Source organism: Argiope bruennichi, chromosome 10 (genome assembly GCF_947563725.1).
Source record: "Argiope bruennichi chromosome 10, qqArgBrue1.1, whole genome shotgun sequence".
NCBI lineage: Eukaryota > Metazoa > Arthropoda > Arachnida > Araneae > Araneidae > Argiope > Argiope bruennichi.
The window spans coordinates 78700357-78723446 of record NC_079160.1 but is presented as its reverse complement, the minus strand read 5'-3'; the positions used below and the strand labels follow the sequence as shown (position 1 = coordinate 78723446).

Here is a 23090-nt window from a genome sequence, read left to right as displayed (position 1 = left end):
ATGTAAAATTAAAATTTCATTTGTTATGTAAAAACGTGACATTTTTAGGCTTATATTTCTTTATATATGAGGAAGAAGAAGCATTATTTAAGTTAGCATACAGAATATTTGAATATAATTATGAAAGTAAGTTATGATGTAAAAACATTCATACTCGATTGCAAGTTGCTTTTATGTTTTTTTATTATTATTTTACGTGTGTGTATCCATTTCAATAAATTTGTTTTAATTCATATCTAAAATTTTAAAATGAGCTGAAAAATTCGGGTTATTATATATATATATATATATATATATATATATATATATATATATATATATATATATATATATATATATATATATATATATATATATATATATATATATATATATATATATATATATATATATATATATATTCAAATTAACACGTTTTATCAGTTTGCTTTTCCCTATTCGTGTTTTATTATTTTTGTTCACTAGTTTCATTTATGTTTTTTTTTTCTTAAATCAAACAATATGAATTATTTTTAACAGTTTCTGATAAAATTATGTAATCACCATGGAACAACATTTTTGGGTATTTCATATGATTTTTCTCTGGTTACTTTTTAGCCAATAATTTTTTAAATTATCAATTGTGGTTTTTAATTAAAAATGCCTTTTAGCATAATATCAAAGTTGGAGCAAAATGTGTAACTTTTTAATTATTTCCGTAAATTTTGTTTTGGACACTTTTTTTTTGCATCTTGGCAATCGATTTTCAAAAGGCATGTAAAAGGATATATTGAAATAGCATATTTCTCCAAGTTTCTCAACATCAATACTTGTTGCTTCTCATATAATTGCAAAATTGTTGTGCAGTTTTAAAATGGAATTTTTCTTTTTTTAATTTGGTTTTAATCAATAGTCATTCCCTTTCGTCCTAAAATATATGTCAATTTAAAATTTCTATCTAAAACAATGCTAAATATAATTTATTTTCCGATTTAATATTGTGCGATTTCTTTTACTCTAATATATCAGTATAATTTCGAAGATATATAGTAAAAATGTGTACAAATTTGTCAGTTAAATTACTACTTTATCTACTACTTTAAAAAGGAATTAACAATTTTTCTTTTATGAAAGCTTGTTTATAATTTTTATTTGCTTGCTTTTAATTATAAATATCATTTGGAAGATAATTATGTGTATTTTCTAATTTTTATAATGAATTTTATTTGCATTTTTAAATTTTATCTTGTATATATATATATATATATATATATATATATATATATATATATATATATATATATATATATATAATATAATATTTAAAAACATTTTTAAAACTGTATTTGTGTATAAGTATTATACAAAATTCATTGAAAATGGAGAATACAGGTGAAACAAAGAATGAAAGTGAAATAAATTGGAGATCTTTTTTTTATTTTGTTGATATCATAATTTTAGGAAATTTGTCTGAACTTTCTTTCCTCTTAACGATAAAAGCTATAGAATTTAAATAAGGACAAGCATGTTTTTTTGCAAATTGTGTTGATAGGCTTGATTTTTCACATGTATATTTTCGATTATTACAAATTTGTTTTATATCATTACTGTAGGGGGGGAGGTAACTTTTCTTCCTCTTTTTAAAAAAATAATACCAATAAAATTTTAAAAGATAACAGAAATGTGTGTATATATAATATTGTTAAGTAAGTTTTCTTGATCTTTGAATGAATTTGAAGAAATACTTTAATATATTTTGAAAAATTAGCCGTATTCAAAACAATATTTAAGCATGATTAATCCTATAATGGACAGTGCTTTAGTTTAATATACCTCCCTTTTCTTTTAAATTGAATAAGAAACTCATTTCTGGCTAAGATTTCGATTTAAAGATTTAATTTAAAGATTTTAATTTTAAAAATCCAATATTTCCATGTTTTAAAAACTCGATACCAACTTGTTTCACTCATTGTTGTTTACATTTTATTCTAATTCTAGACTGCCTTTGTCTATTCAATATTTCTGACCATTAATAAAATAAAACAATGATCCGTTGTTGGATTACAATAATTTCAGCATGCTAGTGTATATTAAATTACGTAATTTCTTTTCAAGAAACACTGGTCTAAGTTTTGGACCAACATTTTCATACTCGACATTATAATTTTAATATGATTCGTCCGCATCATTGATTCTTTTTTTGTCCTCCTACACAAAGGATCGTCATGTCGCGATGATTCGTAATTTCACCGATAATTCCGCGAAAAATCTGCTTTTCTACCTGAAGGTCAAAATCATTACGGCGGGCCATTGGATCCATAAATCACATGTTAATGAAATTCGGGAATTACATTGCGTGGCAATGTATCCATAAATTTTTCGAGAATGAACCCTTTGTATTTTTCGGACTGATTTGACCTCTTTCTAACCGAATTTGTGCGAAAATTACCATCCATGTTTTTCTTTTTAAAGTAAATTTTCTGTGAGTTCGAATTATTTATCTTGTCTCTTGTTTTCGAATTCATTAGGGTTTGGGCCTATTACACTCAAGTGGAGTAAAAAGAAAATGCAGACGATAATTTGCTTTTTGAGAGAATGCATCAATAAAATTTTTATTAATTTATTTTGTACGGTTCAGAATTTTTAGATTTATTTATTTTCTTTTATTTATAAAGTAAAGTTATATATATAATATATAAATAGAGAAAGAGGGGGGTGGGAGAATAAATAAAATTTAGATTTGTTATGCATTTCTATGCCATTATTTTCATCATTTGCATTTGTACCGCTTTCAAATTATATATCAGTTATTTAACAATCAGTTGTTAAATAAGTTTATGTTAGTACATAAAACTATTTTCATATTTACATTTTTGAGATTTTTATTAGATAATTTTATTATTAAATTTATTTAATTAAAATGAAGTAGCTGTGTCCTAATCATTAATACCTTGAAGATTGTTGATTTGTGTGCGAGTTGTATATTATGCATTTATTTATTTATTTTTGTAGTACTAATTTATATAAAAAATAAATATATATATATATTTACCTTACGCATTGTTTTTTTTTAAAAAAAAAAACATTGCATAATTTTGAGCTAAGGATGTGTTTTTGTGTGAATTATCTAATTATCTATTTAGGCTAGTAGATTAAAGATTTTATTTTTGAATGAAAATAAAGCAATACTTATTCTCTTATTACAAAAATAATTATTGATTGTGTGTTAATAACAAATCAATGATTTGATGTCGTTTATTACAATTTATTTAAAAGTCCCGCGATTAAAAAAAAGCATGGGCTGATTTATTTAATACAAAAATATTTAAGAAAACATTACAAAATAATGAAAAAATTAAATTGATTTTTGCAAATACCAGTTTGAATAAATTTATTGATTATTGGTTATTTATGCATCTGATTTCCTACAATTGCTATTGTAAAAAAAAGTATAATAAAAAAACTTTTGAAGAAGCTTATTTATCAAATGTGGATAAATTCTTAAAACTTAAATATTTTTTTACGATTTTTTTTTTCAATTATTTTTTTTGTGTTTTAACAATATTAATTATAGTTGATGAAATACAGCATATTACAACTGCGTAACTTTTATTAATGCAAATATTTTATTAAATATGCATTTTAATTTATTATATTTTTATTTTTACTTTATAATCATCCGTTTGATGTGAGACCTGTTGCATTCATGACGTCATAAAGATATGTATTTTTAATTAAAAACAATTCCTGTAAAATTCGATTTCAGAAAATATATTGAATATTTTCTCCGTGAAATAAAAACGTTAATTTTATCATTTTGAAATGAAATATGTTATTATTATTAACAATGTTTCCCCTTGCTACTTTTCGATAAAAGAGAAATTCAGTATTCTAAGTTAGTTTTGAAATATGCTTCTCTTTCCATGTTAATTTCAAAATTTCAATGAAAAATTGAATATTTTTAGCAGAATAGTTTCGTATATAATAAGAATTTTTAACAAAGTTTGGTATCTTAATTTTTTTATAGAGATTGTGAAAAATTCATTTTTCGGCATTTTAAACATTAAAAAAATAGGAATAATGAACAAAGAAATTCGTATCAATTAATACAATATTCATCATTTCAGGATATTTAATGTCATAAAATAATATTAAAAATCATTCCTTCCGAGTTAGACATTTTTAAATACTTCATTCTGTAAACATTATTATACTTGCATGGATTATCTGGTTAACAGGATTTTTTTTTATATGTTCATCACCATTATTACTAATATAAAATTTAGGATAAATATATATTATAATAAAAAATTGTTATTGTTCTTTAAAACTAATTATATCAAAATTGAAAAAAAAAAAAGATGTCGATCGAAATTTGCGGATTTTGAAATGAAATATTTATTTTGCATATAATTTTTCGTGCAATAATCAATAAAATTAAAAGTCTTAATGGTTTGGCTATAATTTTTTGTCATTTGTTTTATACTGTATTATATTTTGACTGTTTAAAAATTGCCTAACGTGCGAGAATAATTATTTTAAACTTAATCACAGAGTACAGTCTTGTCTTTTGATAATTTTTATCTCATAACTTCACTTACAACTATTTTACATATATTTTTTCGTACAGTAATGAGTAAAATGGTTTGAAATAATTTTTTGCCATTTGTTATAACTGCATTATATTTTGACTATTTATAAACTGCGTAACATGTGAGAATTTTAAACTTAACCACACAATACAGTCCTTGTCTTTTGATAGTTGATATCGTATAGCTTCACCTACAACTATTTATATATGTTTAATTTTCTTACTATTACTCTGATCCCATATTCATACCCTTATTATCTTCATCCCATGTTGTCTATCACAAGGGGAAGGAACTGAAGAATGGGGAAAAGAAAGATGATTCCGATGTGGCGATTGGTTTTAGCTTAGATTTTTTGAATTTGGCATCCCTGGTAGCAATTTTCCGGTATTAAGTTACCGCCATTGGCTGGCTTAACTTTTGCGAGAGGGGTTGGACTGGGGGCAGTGATGACCATTGTGATTGAATCTTAGTTCCCACCTCCTTCTTATCGGAAAATCGGGGTGGGCCATAGCATCTATAAGATGCCAAGTTTTCCAGTACATGAATAATATGGAATTAGTTGTTGCCATACTCTCATGATTTGAATCAAGTATTTTAATGCATCTTTGCGGTACACAAATTAGATGTAAATTTGGAAAAAGTTTTAGCGTAATTGTTTTCCAATTGGTAATGCAAAAACCGCGAATGAAAATATTTTAATTTGCAGTTTATTTGTTAATTTTAACAATAATTTAGATATATTATAGTGTATACAAACATTTTAAATATATTGATAATTTTTTAAGTCGATTTATTGGTTGAATTTCTTTCTTTCTCAAGTAGTGTACAAAAATCAAAACACACGTTATTGTTGTCTTTACTTGTCGAAAAAAAAAAATCCATCACAAAATTATAAAATAAAGATAATATCCTTGTATGTTTAGCTTTCGCTTTCTTTTCTGTGTTAGGAATCTTTGCAAACATTTCATTTCTGCTTATCGCAATTATTTAGAAATTTATCTAAAAGATTAAATGAATTGCGGCGCTTTAGAAATAGTGTTGAAGTGAGATAAGAACGTCATTCAAAAATATGTCCTTTTATATTTGAAGGTTGGTTGTTGGTTTGTATCCATTTAACTAATATTTTATAGGTAGGTAATGAATAATTTTTTTAAATGGTAACTTTTCTTCTGTTTGAACCACATTAAAATAATGTGAAAAAGGAAATAACTTATTTGCCCCACCCCCACCTTAACATTTTTAATTAAAAAAAATATACATTTTGAAACAATTTTAACTTTCTCTTTTTACCTATTAAGAAATTGGTGTTTTGTGTTGTTCTGCAGAATATGAAATAATCGATATTGGGCAATATAAATACGTAAGCTAAAATGTTTCCCACTTATCGATATAGTGAATTCATTTTGATACATTGTAAATTGGAATTTGCTTCATCCAATTTCAATTACCAAACAAACCATCTTGTTGAAAATTCATGGAACCTACTGGTATAGAAAAGAAAATTATCAAAAAAAAAAAAAAAAAATATGTTCAAGCGAAATACATTATGCCAAATATGCAACAAGTTTCTTAAGGACTGAAACTAGCGCCGTGCTGAAATGCGAGTACTTTGTAGCCCTTTTAAAAATATATGGTTTTAAAGCAATTAAATGATCGAATAAAAGAAATAAATCGAAATATGATTTAATATCTGAATAAAAAATAATCTAAAAAACTGATAATTATTTTTAAGTAAGGCAAGGGAGTGATATGAAAAGCTATTCCGGTATAAATTGAATTGTTATCAGCTATCGAAATTCAATAATTTTCAGTGTTTGATTGATATTTCATTTCCTAAGTATATATGATGACGTATAACGCCTTTTAATCCTGCCTTCCAAATCACAAAGATGAATCTACACTAGCCAGAACTACCCTAGTCTCTGGAAGGGATTTCACGCTCCGCTTACAAGAGTAATTATGGGGACAAAGGGGTAACTTCATTGATGAGTTGGTGACGTGAAAGTCCCCCCACCTTTTTAGAGTGGGGAGTTCCCCACATGCCCTGTCGAATCTGTTGCTTGCATGGAAACCCTTTAATGTGCCCCTTTTCGCACGGCAGGACGTTTGCTCCCGTTCTAGCCTTTAATCCAAATGGAGGCTCTGGGTGCTTCTGGGCCAGCCCAAATCGAGACAATAACGGATAAGCTTATTGGTTGATGAGGTCGATAGTTACTTTTATGCGTTTTATTCTGTTTCGGCGGTCTTTGGCTTCAGTACTCTGTAACTTGCCGGAAGCACATTGTCACAGCTGTCTCCTAAGTGTTGATGTGCGACTTTTACTGGGTTGAGCTCTATCCTTAGCAGTGAAACTTGAGCTTCGAAATTTTTTAAAAATATTTAATCTCTGTCAAAATGATGTAGGTGATTTGGATTTTGAATTTTAGCTATTATCAAAGATAATTTTAGATAGAATATAATTGATGTTCAACATTGTGTGCCAATTTGTAAGTATTTTCTCGTTAATCGCGAGTTTTTTGTGATATATGCGCATTTTTTTGTTTTTAGTTCGTTCATTCTATTATTTAAGTTTTATTAAATTTTACGTATTAAACCTGATAATGATAACCTATCAATTGCTTTATTTGGAAATGCTAGATTTTGAAAATATTATTTGAATAAAATTTTGTTTGCTCTCTGAATTTGATACAGTACACTCCCGATTATCCGCGGAATTGGGTGGCGCGGCCGCCGCGGATAACAAATATCGCGGATAATCCGAGAAAAGCTAAAAACGGGTATAGCAAAAGGGAAAACAGTCATTCCAACTTTGAAAAATCGTTTTATGTACAATAAAACGTAAAATAAACAGCAGGAAATGTTTAATTAACGCTTAATATTTTAGTATATCACTCAAAACTAACCTAAAATGTATTTTGTTAATGAAAACAGAAAAGTACTTTGTACTTACGAGAGGCGTCAAGGATACAGAGAAAAATTAATACATATGTACTGTTTTAATACTATAATGCATTATGTAATTACAAAAGCATAACTCTAAAACTACACCCTTTTGAAGAAATCAGTCATTTGTGGTTGCTTCTTGCTTTGGAAGCATTTTCTCTTTGCTTGGAAGCAAAAAAAAAAAACTTTGTGTGGCAGGCGCGGATAATCGAGAGTCTACTGTATTGGAAATACTGTCATTCGAACCTTCCATATCTGCATAACTGCACCTAATTAAGGAATTTAATCATTTAATCGGAAACTTAAAACAAGTTTTTCTGCATGATGGAATACCAATGTTATTTTAATAGTAAATTCGCCTTGTCAATATTTAATTTATTGAGATTATTTATATTATTTATAAAAGATTAATTAAAAATATTTTGTTTGTATTGCAGGATCCAATTTGAATGATGCATCGGTAAACTCTGTCCGTCAATGGACGTTGTTCCTGGCAACGACACGGGCCAGCACCAACATCGGGAGGAGCCTACGGTCGACTCAGGGCCGTCACTGCTCACTGTGATGACTGCTGGCGTGAACGAACCTCTCCCTCAAAATACTACAAAGAAGAAGAAAGGAGAGGTTGAAGAAGAGATGGAAGAGGGTAGCGCAGATTTCCCACCTTCCATGACGATACCTCCACCAGAAGGCACAGGCCAAGACCTACTTGAAGATGAAGGTGATGCCTCCAACAACAGTTCTGCCAGTGATGTGGAGACTTTCAATGGCAAGATCGTCTACAATCCTGACGGTTCGGCTTATATTATCGAGGGGGTGGATTCCGAGCTTAGCGACGATGAATACGGCGGTCGGGACTTGCTGTCTTTCCTACCAGCCGGGAAGAAAGGCAACGTCCGTGCGTCTTCCTCCTCACCACGGACCAGTGCCCAGAGTCCTGTGGAGACTCAGCCTCAATTGGTCAACGCCCTGCACATAGCCAGGCACCCGGCCTTGTTCAGCGCAATGTGTGGACAGGCCTACAACAGTTTCCTGCGGGAGAACAACCACAAAGTTCCTGAAATACCCGTGATGCACAGCTATCGCGTATTCACTCTCAAAGATAGGACTGATTCGGAAGGGACATCGTCTCCATCCTCCACAACAACAAGTGTGCCGTCGGACACTCCGTCATATTCTATGTGGGACTGTGGCACAGTGCCGGTCAAGCCCATACTCATGTGTTTCATTTGCAAACTGTCCTTCGGGTTCACCAAGTCATTCGTGGCCCATGCTACTGGCGAACATTCTCTATCACTGAATGACGCTGAAAAAGAGCTGGTCTCACGAAAAAATATTTCGGCTGTGATTCAAGGGGTAAGTGCCGAGCCCCTGCTCTCGTTCCTAGAGCCTATTCCTCCTACCAATATTGCCACCTCGTCTCCGTCAAGTGCTCAGATGGTAGGCGGTGGTAACAATTGCATGGGCGATGGCACTGCCTCCTCAGCGCATGGCTCAGTCTCAAGTTCCTCTTCTCACGTCGTCCAACCTGCCACCCGGCAGCGTGACGATCCGCAAGTGGCGTCGTCCATGGCAGCCACCACAACGGTGGTTTCCGCTAATATGTGCCCGGTGACATCAGTTCCTGAATTTGTACCTCCCTGCAGCGAAGCGGCATTGCTTGCAACCTCAACTTCTTCTGCATTCAATTCGTCTACGTCCAGTTTTGGTGACAATTCACTTGTGGCTGAGCTGGAAGACCTTGCGAATATAGAAAAGATGGCTGAGGCTGCAGTTGCTGCTGCAGCTGCGGTCGTGTCGGTTCCTGAATCATCTAAGTCCTCACCATCTCCACCCATCACAAATGGATCCTATGACACGACATCGCATATCTCAAACCAAAGTAACACAGAGCGGATGCCAAATTCCCTGTCTCCTATCAAAAGCTCATCCATTAACAATCATCACCAACAACAAACAAGTCCTGTATCTTGTACCACTAACAGTATGCTTGAAGACAGTGCGGAAAATATTTCACCAAAGAGCACAGCATCGCAGAATAAAAGTCCATCGCCTATGGCAATGCCTACAACACCTATATCTTTGTCAACGTGCACGCATCATCCTGAAGGAAAAATAAACGGAGTAGAATGTCCGAAATGCGACATGGTTCTAGGGTCTTCGAGATCGCTAGGGGGACATATGACTATGATGCATTCCAGAAATTCATGCAAGACATTGAAGTGTCCAAAATGTAATTGGCATTATAAGTACCAAGAAACTTTAGAAATCCACATGAAAGAGAAACATCCTGAGAATGAAATGACTTGCCTTTACTGTGTCACAAACCAACCTCATCCACGGCTGGCTCGTGGAGAAACGTATACTTGTGGATACAAGCCGTACAGATGTGAAGTCTGCAATTATTCTACTACAACCAAAGGCAATCTTAGCATACATATGCAGTCTGATAAGCACATCAATAATGTGCAAGAGCTTCAAAATGGCAGTTTGACTCAAGAACATATAGCTGCTTTGCAACAGCAATCACAACAGCAGCAGCATACTCCAGCTGCAGTAGGATCGCCTTCTTCAGCAGGACTTGGCGTGCCGTCTTCCAATTCTGCTTCAGAAGCACTTAAAAAAGCTCAATTGACCCCCAAACCAAAAGCCAACTGGCGCTGTGACGTTTGCAACTATGAAACAAATGTGGCTCGTAATCTGAGAATTCACATGACAAGTGAGAAGCACACACATAATATGATGGTAATCCAGCAAAATATGAAACACATACATCATTTATCAGCAATGCAACAAGCCCAGATGGATCCAGTTTTTCAGTTTCACCCTGGATTGCTTATGCCTGCAGATGCTCAATTACAACCTGAAGCTGCGATCGCAGACATGGCATATAACCACGCCTTGTTAATGATGGCAAGCCAGCAACAACAACATCAACAACAACAGCAGCAGCAACAACAACAACAGCAGCAGCAACAGCAACAGAGAGCAATGGCTGCAGCTGCAGCGGCTGCTGCCGCAAATGTTAAACCCCATCATTTAGCTCCTAGTCCGATGAATCTCTCATGTCCCCCTTCAATGGATTTAGAACATCCAGACCCAACATTAAGACCAGATATCCCATATGAAGATACCTTCAAATTGTACCAATGTTGTGTTTGTACTATTTATTCTTCAGATTCTTTTGAAGCTTTAAGCCAGCATGTTCAATTGGACCGTAGCAGATTGCGTGAAGATGAGGTATTAACCGTAGTAGCTGGAACTTCCATCTGCAAATTGTGCACTTACAAAACCAATCTGAAGGCAAATTTTCAACTTCATTGCAAAACTGACAAGCATTTGCAAAGATTACATCATGTTAACCATGTTAAGGAAGGTGGCCCGAGGAATGACTGGAAGCTAAAATATGTCAATGTTAGCAACCCTATTCAAGTTCGTTGCAATGCATGCGAGTATTACACCAATTCCTTGCATAAACTGCAGATACATTCCACGAATCCAAGGCATGAAAGCAATGCTCGGTTGTTTTTGTTTTTGGAACGAAGTGAATCTGTTATACGGACAGAATTGAAATCCTACCATTGCATGATGTGCAATATATCGGTAAGGACTAAAGTCAATCTCATTCAACATGTCAATTCTTTGGCTCATCTGAGGGCTGAAAACCTTCGGCAGATGCAAGGCGAAAGTGAGCCAGATATGAGAGAAGTTTTTATTGTGAAAGAAGCCAAACAAGCTACCAGTGAAACACTGAAAATGGTCGAAGAAGATAAAGGTAAGCTTTTTAATTTTATTTAAATCATATTTTCATTATTTTCTTCTATATAGATAATTATGTATTTTCAACCATTATAAGAAACAGTATTCGTTCTTTTTGAGTTGTTTAGATATGATGATTAAAAGCATTAGAATTTCATATAAATCATAATAAATTATGATTTTTATCAGTACAATATTTAAAATTACCTTTTCTTTTTAAATTATTTTAAAGTATGATTTTTTAATCTTAATTTAATCAAGATGCTTTATTGAGATTGCGAATAGTTAACAATTTAAAAATAATTTGTACTTTTGCTGTTCTAATATGTTTGTAATGAAACAGATCAAACATCTGAAACTTATCATTTTTTTTAAGAAAATAATCTCTACCTCATTTAGTAAAGCATTTGTATAAAATTGTTACTTTTTCTTCCTTGCCTATCATTTGCAAAATGTCTCTTAAATAACTTTATAATCAAATCTAAATGTAATCATTATTTAAGTAAAAATCGAATGGTGGCAGTTAACCTGCTTTACCCAACAGACAGTAAAATTATTTTCTGAATTTCAGAGTTAGATCCTTAACACGAGCGCAAGAAAAAAGAACAGCATAACTCAATCGGAACGGAAACGTTGGGTTCGGGTCAAAAATCGCTATTGTTTTCTTGCTGTTTTATTTCCATGCGATAAATTCATCTGTCAGATGCTGAATTTAACTTCTGACCGAACAAATGCAAAAACTGAACGGCTGTCTGTAATTTGGCAGTCAGTCTCGCCTTGACTCTGAATGGTGAGGATTCGGTGAGTTATGTCAATGACTCTTCCGCGCACGCAAAGGTGTCTGCAGCACCTTCCATGCATAATTGTGACCGAGCAATTTGCAAATCAAACGTGAGCTTTTAATGTGATTCATGTGCAAATGAAGCCGAATCGATACTTGAAGATGCATGTACCTAACATAATTTAGTTCCCGTCGTGTAATGTAGGCAATTTGTGTGGGGCATTTGGTTTTGTGTTTTCTACAGCTTATGATCAATGTAAGAGTCAGATTTTTCTTTTGTTCCCAAATGACATGTGGATGGTCCTCACAATTTCTTTGTTATGTTTAATTAAAAACAATTTATAATATATAGGATGTGCATAGCATCTTAATTAGTAACATTATTTACGGGGGATTTTCAGCCCTCTTACCCCTTTACTATTTTTAGTGACCCTAATGAGTTGGGAGCTTCTTCTAACGCAAATATTAGAATGAATGTTGATTGAAATTAAATTTCATTTTTAATTGGAGCCATTAGCTAGTTGAACTATTTTTAAACTAATGAAATTTTATAATCTCCCTTTTTAATATATTTTTTTAAAATATGATCTTTTCTTCATATTATTTTCATTTTAAATTAATTTGTGCAGAATTTTTTTTATCTAGTCTTTTTATGCATTTCATCACTTTAATAGTTTTAATTATTTGGCAGTTTTAACATAAAATGAGAAGTATCCGTTTTAAAATCTTTTATTTGAAACGATATCGTTTTTGATATTTTATATTTAATAATTTATATATATTTCTCTTCTTTTCCCCCAGATTTAAATAATGGTGATAATGGAAATGATGGGAAACTGGTAATAGACGAACAAAGTAAAGAAGATATCAAAAATTTCAAAAATTCTGATTCTTCTATGCTGAAGCAAGCTTTATTAGATCGAAGCACTACTTCTGAAAACGGAAATGCCGAAACAACCGTTCATACTTGCCCATTCTGCAACTATACTAGCAGCAGTGAAGTTCAGATACAAATGCATGTGGTAGCGCAGCATTCCCAAAAGCCATCTACTCTTGCATGCCCCTTGTGTCAGGATGGCTTCAGAGATTGGGGTGTTCTTGAAAACCATCTAATAGATACTCATCATGTTAATAAAGAAGGTGTCAAGAGACTCTTGTCTTTGGTGGACAAAACGGAGTGGATGGCTGAAATGGAAACAAATAAACAGAATGAAAAGGCATCGATTAAGAACGAGGTCAAAACTGAAAATACTGAAGCATTCCCACAACAGAAGACACTGACGAATGGCCCAAGCACTGCTACCGATCTCAGTATTTCGTCAAGTAATAATGACCTAGATGAGCCAATGGATGTAAAGCAAGAGGTTTTGGAATTGGATTGTAGAAGCGATAGCAGTGATGGCAAAGACGATGAGGACTACACATGTGCTGCTTGCGGCCGTGCATTTGTACAAGTCGAAGATTTATTCTGTCATCAGAATGAAGTGGGTCATCTCGAATACAAAAATACTCCGAAAGGCAATGGCTACTTTTGTTGGAAGAAAGGATGCAATCTCCATTTTCCCACCATGACGGGTGCCCAGTTTCATTTCAAAGAGATGCATGCACTGAAGTTTAATGTACCTATTTCGGAAAGGCATGTTTATAAATTCAGATGCACACAATGTAGTCTAGCCTTCAAAACCTCCGAAAAGTTGAAGTTGCACATGCAGTATCATCTCATACGTGCTGCTACAAAATGTGTGCTATGTGGGAAATCGTTTAGGACTGTACTGGCTTTGCAGAAACATGTTGAAATGTCTCATGCTGATATGACCAAAGAACAACTCGAGCAATATCGTTCCAGTTTGATGAATAATCCTTTGCTTACCGGTAATGGAAGTGCAACTGGTGGCATCCTAGATCCTCAAACAACTGAGCTACTCAAGAAAGAAACTAGCAGAGAAGAGATGGATGATGAAATGCCTGATGAAACAATCAGTCTTCCAGATGATTCTGACAATATTGATGAAATTATAGAGGAAGGCAATGAAAATAAAGAGCAGCAGGTTTTGGAAGATTATATTAATAGTCAAGCTATTGCCGAAGACAGCTATACTGATCCTAATAGGAAATATAAATGCCATCGATGTAAAGTAGCGTTTACAAGACAGAGCTATTTAACAAGTCACAATAAGACGTTGCTGCATAGAAAAGGAGAGAAAATGAGTTATCCAATGGAAAAGTATTTAGATCCTAACAGGCCCTTTAAATGTGAGGTTTGTAAAGAGTCATTCACACAAAAAAACATACTTCTAGTCCATTTCAATTCCGTATCCCATCTTCATAAGTGTAAGCAACTTAGTTTGAAAGAAAACAGTGCTCCTAATTCATCTACTTCAGCTCCTATTTCCAGTACCAGTGTGGGATCACCAGATTCTCCAGCGGTAGTTTCGACAACAAGTTCCAGTACTTCTGAATCAACTCCTACGAATCTCACGACACAAACGGCCAGTTCGGGAGAAAATGAGAAAAAGCCATATAAATGTAATCTATGCAAATTATCTTACAGCCAAGCATCGACTTTAGACATTCATGTTCGATCTGTTCTTCACCAATCAAAAGCATCAAAAATACAAGAACTTGTCTTGTCAGGTGAATTAGATTTGAGTATTCCACTTGTAGAGCGACCAGATTCAGGTCCATCTGCCGAAAATCCGCCTGTGACAACTTCAGAAAGCAAAAGCACTCCAGCAGAAAGCTCTGTGAATCTCTCAACAACCAATTCTCAAGCACCCAAAGCATCTGAAATTCCATCTACTCAAGCATCTACAACATCTTCTTCCATCATTACACCGGTAACATCCTCGCCCCAGTTTTCATTTCCTTTGCATCCTGATCATAATAATATTATGCAACAAGCATTAAATCTAATGCAACCGTCAGTGATGCCGGGCCAAAGTCCGCCTTTCCAGTGTTCACGTTGTGGCTCTATGTGCTCCTCACAGGACGCTTTAATGCAACATCAGCAGTTATATTGCTTCTTTTCTCAAGCACCTTTACCTCCACTTTTGAATGCTGCTCCTACAAACCCACAGCAGTCGATTTTACCAGTATCGCAAATGCAACAAAGACAGCAGTCTGATCGAGAAGATGTTTCCGAAAAGCAACCTAGAATACCTTGTGGTGCTTCGGAATCATCACCTTCCCCAGCAATGCAAATTAATCACACCAATGCCCGAAGTCCAACACCTGGTCAGCAGATGTTTAAGAATAAGTTCCCTTTCTTGAGACCCAAGCCATTAATATTCAGACACCTCTTAGAAAGTTTTGGTTTTGATGTCGTTATGCAATTCAATGAAAATTCTCAGAGACGTCATAAAAAAGAAAACGAAAAGAAGGAGGAGCAGAAAGAAAACGCATCTGAAAATAAAGATTCGGAAGAGAAAGATGTTCAAAAGAAGCTTGATTTGCCAGAAATCAATAGATCAGTGTGTAGTAAATGTGGCAAAGGTTTTTCAAGCATCTGGGTGCTGAAAGCACATCAGGAAGAAGCACACAAAGATATAGTTCCCCTTGAGAATGTAGAAAAGTTTGCTGAAGCATTCCGTGAGGATTATGAGCGGCGAAATGCATCTGTACCTGTCATCGATGATGCCAATAACATGGCTGAGGCACCTTCGCCATCATCTAGTGGGGAATTGAGTGTAGGTCCTTCATCAACTCCAGCTACACCATCGGGTGCAACACCCCTTAATATGTCTAATTCTGCTACTCCACCTGTAACTTCCCTCGGTTCTCAAATGCCTGATATGGCATCTTCGGTGACAGCCAACCACATGGCTCAAATGCAGTTCAACCAGATCCTTATGAGCATGGGCCTTAGCATGGGATTACCCATGCCAATGAACATGGGCATGAATATGAACTTGCCATTTGCTGCCGCTATGAACATGCATCCGCCTCTCATTCCACTCATGATGCCTCCACCTCTAGATCCTTTGATGGCTTCTGCATTTGGTCATCCTATGATGCCAGGGGCAGCCGTCGATCCCAACTTTTTCGCTGCTCAGCAGAAGATGCTTCAACAACAGCAACTTTCCCAACAGCAGAAAAGAGCTAGGACTAGAATCAACGACGACCAACTGAAAATACTTAGGGCGTATTTCGACATCAATAATTCACCAACCGAAGACCAACTTCTGGAAATGTCGGATAAATCTGGGCTGCCTCTGAAAGTCATCAAGCATTGGTTCAGAAATACTCTTTTCAAAGAAAGACAAAGAAATAAAGATTCTCCCTACAATTTCAACAATCCACCTTCTACGTTTTTGAATCTTGAGGAATATGAGAAAACCGGTGAAGCTAAGATAGTGACTTTGAACGCCGAAAAGCAAGAGGAACAGAAAAACGCTGAAAACTCTGTTCCAGAAAAGAAAGAGCCGTTGCCTCCACCTCCTCCTGAAGTTGAGAAAAATGAAGAATTTTCCGACATTGTAACAAAAGATGTTAAACATGAGAAATATCCGGCAGCCAATGAATGCCAAAAAACGGAGCCTCCACTCCAAAATAAACGGTCAGAAAATAATGTTTCTTTCAACTCTTGTATGACTTCATCTGCTCAAGAAATGCTAAATATGTCTGAAGCCATGAGCTGTGGAGTATCTGGACCACCTACATCAAATGCTTTACTTTCAATGGATTTAAGAACTTCTCTAGCCGATAGTTTCTCTAATTACAGTAACAATCCATTTTCTAGTGTGGCATCATCAATGATGTCATTTATGCCCCCTGGATCTGTTTCTCCACCGACTTCTGAATCTCCTCATTCTACTGGTACGCCTAGTGGAACACCTACACCATCTTGTTCATCATCAGGAAAGCGAGCAAATCGTACAAGATTCACAGACTACCAGATTAAAGTCTTGCAAGAATTCTTTGAAACAAATGCTTATCCTAAAGATGATGACTTAGAATATTTATCGAAATTGTTAAACTTGAGTCCCAGAGTGATTGTTGTTTGGTTTCAGAACGCCCGTCAGAAAGCCCGAAAAGTATACGAAAATCAGCCACCTATCACAACCGAAGAAGAAAATGCCGGACGATTTCAAAGAACTCCCGGTTTAAATTATCAGTGTAAGAAATGTTTACAAGTTTTCCAAAGATACTATGAGCTAATAAAACATCAGAAAAGTTCGTGCTTTAAAGATGAAAATCCGCTTGCTGGTCAAATCAAATCAATGTCTGGTGACGAAAGATCATCTCAGCCTGCTACTCCCACACTTCCAACACCATCTCTTCCTATTCCACCTCGTCCAGCAGAAAAATTACCACCTGTTTCGACCAGCAATCAAAATGGTTCTTATAGATGCGATAAATGCAGTCTAGCCTTTGCAAGATTTGATCTTTGGAGAGAACATCAGTTGGTACATATGATGAACCCTACTCTTTTCCCTAGTTATCAGCCCTCGTCTTTCCCTGTTTTGCAGTACGATTCGTCGCCAAATCCTAATTCTCTTCAATTATCACAAATGAAGCGTAAGCTGTCAGATGACGAAGAATCTCAGAGTGACCATCCGAGAGATAAGAGACTTAGAACCACTATTTTGCCAGAACAATTAGATTATTTGTACCAACAGTATCAATTGGAAAGCAATCCTAGTCGAAAAATGTTAGAAAATATAGCACGGGAAGTCGGTCTGAAGAAAAGAGTAGTCCAAGTATGGTTTCAAAACACTAGAGCGCGGGAAAGAAAAGGGCAGTTTCGTGCTCATCAACAGGTCATCCATAAAAGATGCCCTTTTTGCCGAGCTCTATTTAAAGCAAGATCTGCTCTAGAATCTCATTTGGCTACAAGGCATGCCGATCAATACACAAAAGGTGATATTAACATTGATGCTCTTCCTGATGGTGAAGGCGATTCAGAAGATCCAGAAAGTCCAGGTGAAGATAAGATTTCAAATTCTGCGGCTTCGCCTTCGCAGAGTTTTCCAACCAATCCAACTGAACTCAATAATCAAATGAAGAGATATTACGAAGATTCATTGAAAAAATATTTCGATGAATTGGTTGGTGCTACAAGTATTAAAGACAACAGCAAGGACATTTCTGCAGCTGCAGACCTGTCCTTGAGCAAACCCACCGATAAGATATCCTCTGAAAGTCCAATCAAGGAATCTCCTCTTGACCTCAGTAAACCTCTGAAGGCTCTGATGGAGAAAAGCAATGGAGGGCTAGGTGAAAAATTCACTCTGGAGGATGGAACGTCTAGAGGTGGGCTTATGGATGATGCACGTTCTGAAACATACTCTGAGTCCACGGATAATATGGATGGAGAAGAAAGTAATCCGACTTCTCCTTCTAACAGATATTCATCCAGCTCCAATAAACGTTTTAGGACTCAAATGACAACGATTCAGCTGAAGGTAATGAAATCCATCTTTGTAGACTATAAAACTCCATCCATGTGCGAATGTGAGTCTCTGGGTAAAGAAATCGGACTCCCCAAAAGAGTCGTGCAAGTCTGGTTCCAAAATGCCAGAGCTAAGGAGAAGAAAGCTCGTCTAGCTTTCGTTAAAACATTCGGACATGAGATGGAACCACCCAAAGTGAGTGAAGAGTGTACTATCTGCAATGTAAAATATAACTTAAAGTACTCTCCATCTACCCTCCAGGAACATCTTTTCTCCAGGAAACATATTGAAAACTTAAAGATCCACATTGATAGTCTAAAGAAGTTAACTGATGGCCAGGACTCGGATACGGCGCCGAGTTTTGATTCCCCTGCGACTCCCAATCATGTCTCCAACTGCAGCAATGCTTCGACATTGGCAGCCACCAATTCGACACCGAAGCAGGTGATGCCCACCAGCATGTCAGGACTGACTGGTGGACTCTCAAGCTTCTCCAGTGCACCGGACAGGACAAAGAGTGAACCGACCTTCGACTCGCCCGCCGTTCAAAAGAAGGAGACGGTGACCAACGGCGATCTTGGGGCTTCTTCCGCCAAGGACAACAAACAAGATGACAAAGAGGACAATTTCTTGCAAACCGCGAATTCTTCTCAAGAGAATCATAATCTAGGTGATTTTAATCCGCCAACGACGTCCGCAGAGACTTCAACACAGTCTTCGGCGGCAGGACTTTACCCATTCATGTACTCTCCATTTCCTGGTTACTATAGTGGCATGCCTGGGACCTTCCTTCACCACGCTATGTATCCAGGTAGGACAAAACTCTAATATCGCATAAAGATGGTCTTATTAATTTGCAGGTAGATAGACTGCCAATCTTTGCTTGATAGTCCTCAAGAGAGGGCGACTATAGTTCCTATAAATTCAGTCTCGGCCAGAAATGAGACTTGTATATTTAACTTCTCAGTGCTGGGCAAAATGTGTTCATATGGCTCAAAGATGTCTCACTTTTTTATAACTTTAGTTATGCACCCGTTTAATTCAAACGCAATTTTTTTACTGTCTTCGTTTTAAGGTGAACAAAGAAAGTGACAAATTTAAAAGACTTAATTTCCCTTAAATGTGAATTAATGTTAGTCCAAAGATGAAAGCTCGAATCGATGCAAATGTTGGCTTGACTTTTTTTTTTTCTTGTGGTTATGAGTCTATATTTATTTAGGATTGCCTGCTTCAAACTGACAAAGAACCACATATGTTTATGCCCTGCATGCTTCTGTATCCCGTATTGGACTTTTATTTGTATAATTATCTTTATTTGTTAATATTTGTGTATATTGTAAATGTTTTGTTTTGTATTGTTTTTCTATTATAACTTATGTAAAATTTTGCTTTTGGTGATCTCCAAAGATTTTTTTTTTCTTTCTTTTCAATTTTTGTGAACTTAGGTGAGGCTTTTAATTTTTACCCTTTTCAAAAATTTGTTTTTACATTTTTTTACTTTTAAGCTTTTAAATTTATGTAACTTTCGTGGTTATTGTTTAATAATATCTTCTGGCTGAAAGTTATGCAATCCAGATAGATCTTTGGCAAAGCTATAAGTATGACACAATAAAAATGATAGTTTCTTTTTCTTAATAATTTCGGTTTCTGTTAAAGGCCCTTGGAAAAAATTTACAAATGAAATTTTATTTAAATTGTTGGTGACAGTTACACACATTGGTTTTTTTTTAAGTTTTAAAAATGAGTATGTTGTTGTAAATTTGTTTTTATTTGCAGTGGTGGATCGAAATCTAACTCAGGAATTGAAAATTGTGATAATTTTTTTTTTCGATATTAGTTATTGTGGATTGTTGGTTTCATTATTACAAAATACCAAATAATTAATTAAATTTGAAATATTTTTTAACATAGCAGTGTTATTAAAAATTTATTTTTCTATTTATAAACACATTCTTTTGGAATATTCTGCATAGGGAAAGTTAACTCTTCAATGACTTATTTTCATGACAATAATTATTTATATTTCAACAACAAAAAGAAAAAAAATAGGGATCTTAAGAATTCATTTATTTAAAAATTTTCAAATTTGCTTTTTACTTTTAATTCAATAGACTTTTTAAAGACAATTCACTTAGATTCGGCTGTAAAATTCGAGACTCTGAAATAACTAGGTGCAGAATCTAAATCTTTTTTTTTTAAAGAATATTCTTTATATGACAGCTCTATCGTATTATATATTTTTTAATAAAAATTTGTTATTTTAAATGTTATAAACATGAAATTCCTGTTAATTATATTTTTATAGACAATTACATTATTATTTGTTCATATTTTAATTGCCACATCTATATAAACTTTCATACAAATTAATGAAATTAAGGATTTTTACCAACTGTGTAACATTGATGTATTAAAAAAAGAAATGTGAGGATTTTTTTATGTAAAATCATCTGCCTTGGTCTAATAAACTTAGAGCAAAACATTTTTTTAAATTAATTTTTTAAAATTTTATGAGTATCTTAATTTAATATTTTAAAAGATACTTAGTAATAATATGTGTGTTTTTAGTTAAATAGTATATATCATTAAATGTATTTACTAATTCAAAATATTAAGTTATTTAAAAATCATGTTAACATTTTTACTATAGAATCGAGTTTACATTGAGATAGTAATTGTCACAGTTGGAAATACCACGTGACTCATCGATATCAAGTGATTGTCAATCCCACCAATAAGCCAGTATAATTGTAGCTTATTGGTCATTTGATCACGTTGGAGTCATGTGATTTTTTCATTTCAAATTCTTTAATATTTATAATTAAATTATAGTTACTATATTTCCGTAAAGCTCATCAAATCACTATTTGACAGTGATTTTTTTTTTTCCATTTACTTTTTAAATAATGCTTATTTTTGTAGTTACTTTCCTATCCCATATTCTTCCTTTCTTGAAAAAAGATTTTAATTGGATAAAAATTTAACATAAAATATAAAAATGTATTATTTAATACGTTTTTCATTTTTTTTTTTCAAACTAAGTTTATTAGACTAAGGCAGTGGTACAAATGACTGACTCACCTTTCTTAACAAATCGCTAATTCTTCCGAATTTTATATCCAATTTAACTTTTTATGTACGTTGATTTTTCATTTGTTAGCTTTTGATATTGATCAGAAATTCATTGCAAAATTTTTGTACGTTGTAGAATTTTCACGTTTGAGTTCATTTCTTTTTTTCCTTGCCAATTACTTTGACTATATTTTGTACTTTCGGAAAATGGTATATTCTGCATTTCGTCTTGTTGAAATGAATCTTAAATCAGATGCTGTAAAAATAGTTCTGGAAATTGTTTTTCAGTAATAATAATACTAATAAAAAGCATGAAAATTGAATCAGAGTATCGAACGTTATGAAGTTGCATCATATTAAATTGTTGGCTTTCTCGGTTTTACCATATTTTTTTTTAAGTTTATACTTGTGTTTCAATTATAAAAGTCCTATTAATTTTCCTTATTAAACTCATGTCCACGTTCAACTTTTACTATCAAATTTATCAGGGAGTATTTCTTATTTTATATAGATTTCTTCTCTTCGACTGATCAGTGAAAATCCCGATTTAAAAATCTACTCTCTCCAGTTATTCGTTTTCTAAATATCAATATCGCCTATTTGCCCCAATGCATAGTTGGCACCTTTATTGGTATGAAATATTCAGGTTATACATATGTTTTGCAATTTGTTTTCCGATTTCCAAACACATGTATCAAAATTCATAAATAGAATAAATATGTCTAGACCACGAAAGATTTTATTCTTTTAATTTATCTATTATTAATACTATTATTAGAAATGCTCACTTGGTTATAGTCGCGTACAGACTTGGCCAGCTGAGTCTGATTTCTCCCCCTGCTCTCATTATCTCTAAATTATCGCGTTTCTGCCAATTTTATTGCCTAATTTGTTGTTTTTGGGTCAAAAAAATGAATTTTTGGCGTCTGACATTTCTGACTGCAGTCCCAGACATCAACTATCGATGGATATTATGTTTCATCATTAAAGCATCTTATGTTGTTGTTATGCCATGTAATTTGTTATGTTGCTTAAAAATGGGTATAAAGATTAAGGGTTTCTTTCATTTCATCATCTTCAAATTTCCTTATTTCATCTCTTAATGTTATTGGAATATGTTTTATATTGTTTAAAAATGATGAAGGTGTTAATTTTCTTTCGCATTGAAATTTCATTAGCTCATTTCATTACTGAAAAGTATTTTATATTGCTTAATAAAATGAGCGCAAGTGTTGGCTTTCTTTCATTTCATCATAGTGATGTTGCGCTTGCTCTCTGTATCTTTGAAACGCATTATTTATATTGCTTAAAATGGGTACAATAGCTGTTAATTGTTGTTCTCTTTCATTTCATCATTTCAGTAACTATCTTGACTATTAAAAATTATCTTGCGTAGTTTAATTAAATATCTACAAATATTGCATTCTTGCAGTATATCTAAAAATATGAGCATATTTCCCTAAAGAAATGAAATTATCTTCCGTCCATCTAAATTTTCTTTAAAAATGGAACAAATGTAATGTAAATATATCTACGAGTTAATTTTTGTTGCAAATTCTTTCAAGTTTCTTG

General features: G+C 33.7%; 1 protein-coding gene across 7 annotated transcripts in view; it reads left to right on the top strand.

Moving 5' to 3' along the window:
• Positions 1 to 23090, top strand: part of LOC129988848 (zinc finger homeobox protein 3-like) — a 415162-nt gene that overhangs the window by 295238 nt on the left and 96834 nt on the right. For all 7 annotated transcript variants that reach the window (XM_056097122.1, XM_056097126.1, XM_056097125.1 and 4 more), the window contains 2 exons: positions 7952 to 11289; positions 12856 to 19257. In XM_056097122.1, coding sequence (XP_055953097.1) covers positions 7992 to 11289; positions 12856 to 19257 — 9700 coding nt within the window. In that variant the 5' untranslated portion in view covers positions 7952 to 7991. The remainder of the gene's footprint in view (positions 1 to 7951; positions 11290 to 12855; positions 19258 to 23090) is intronic.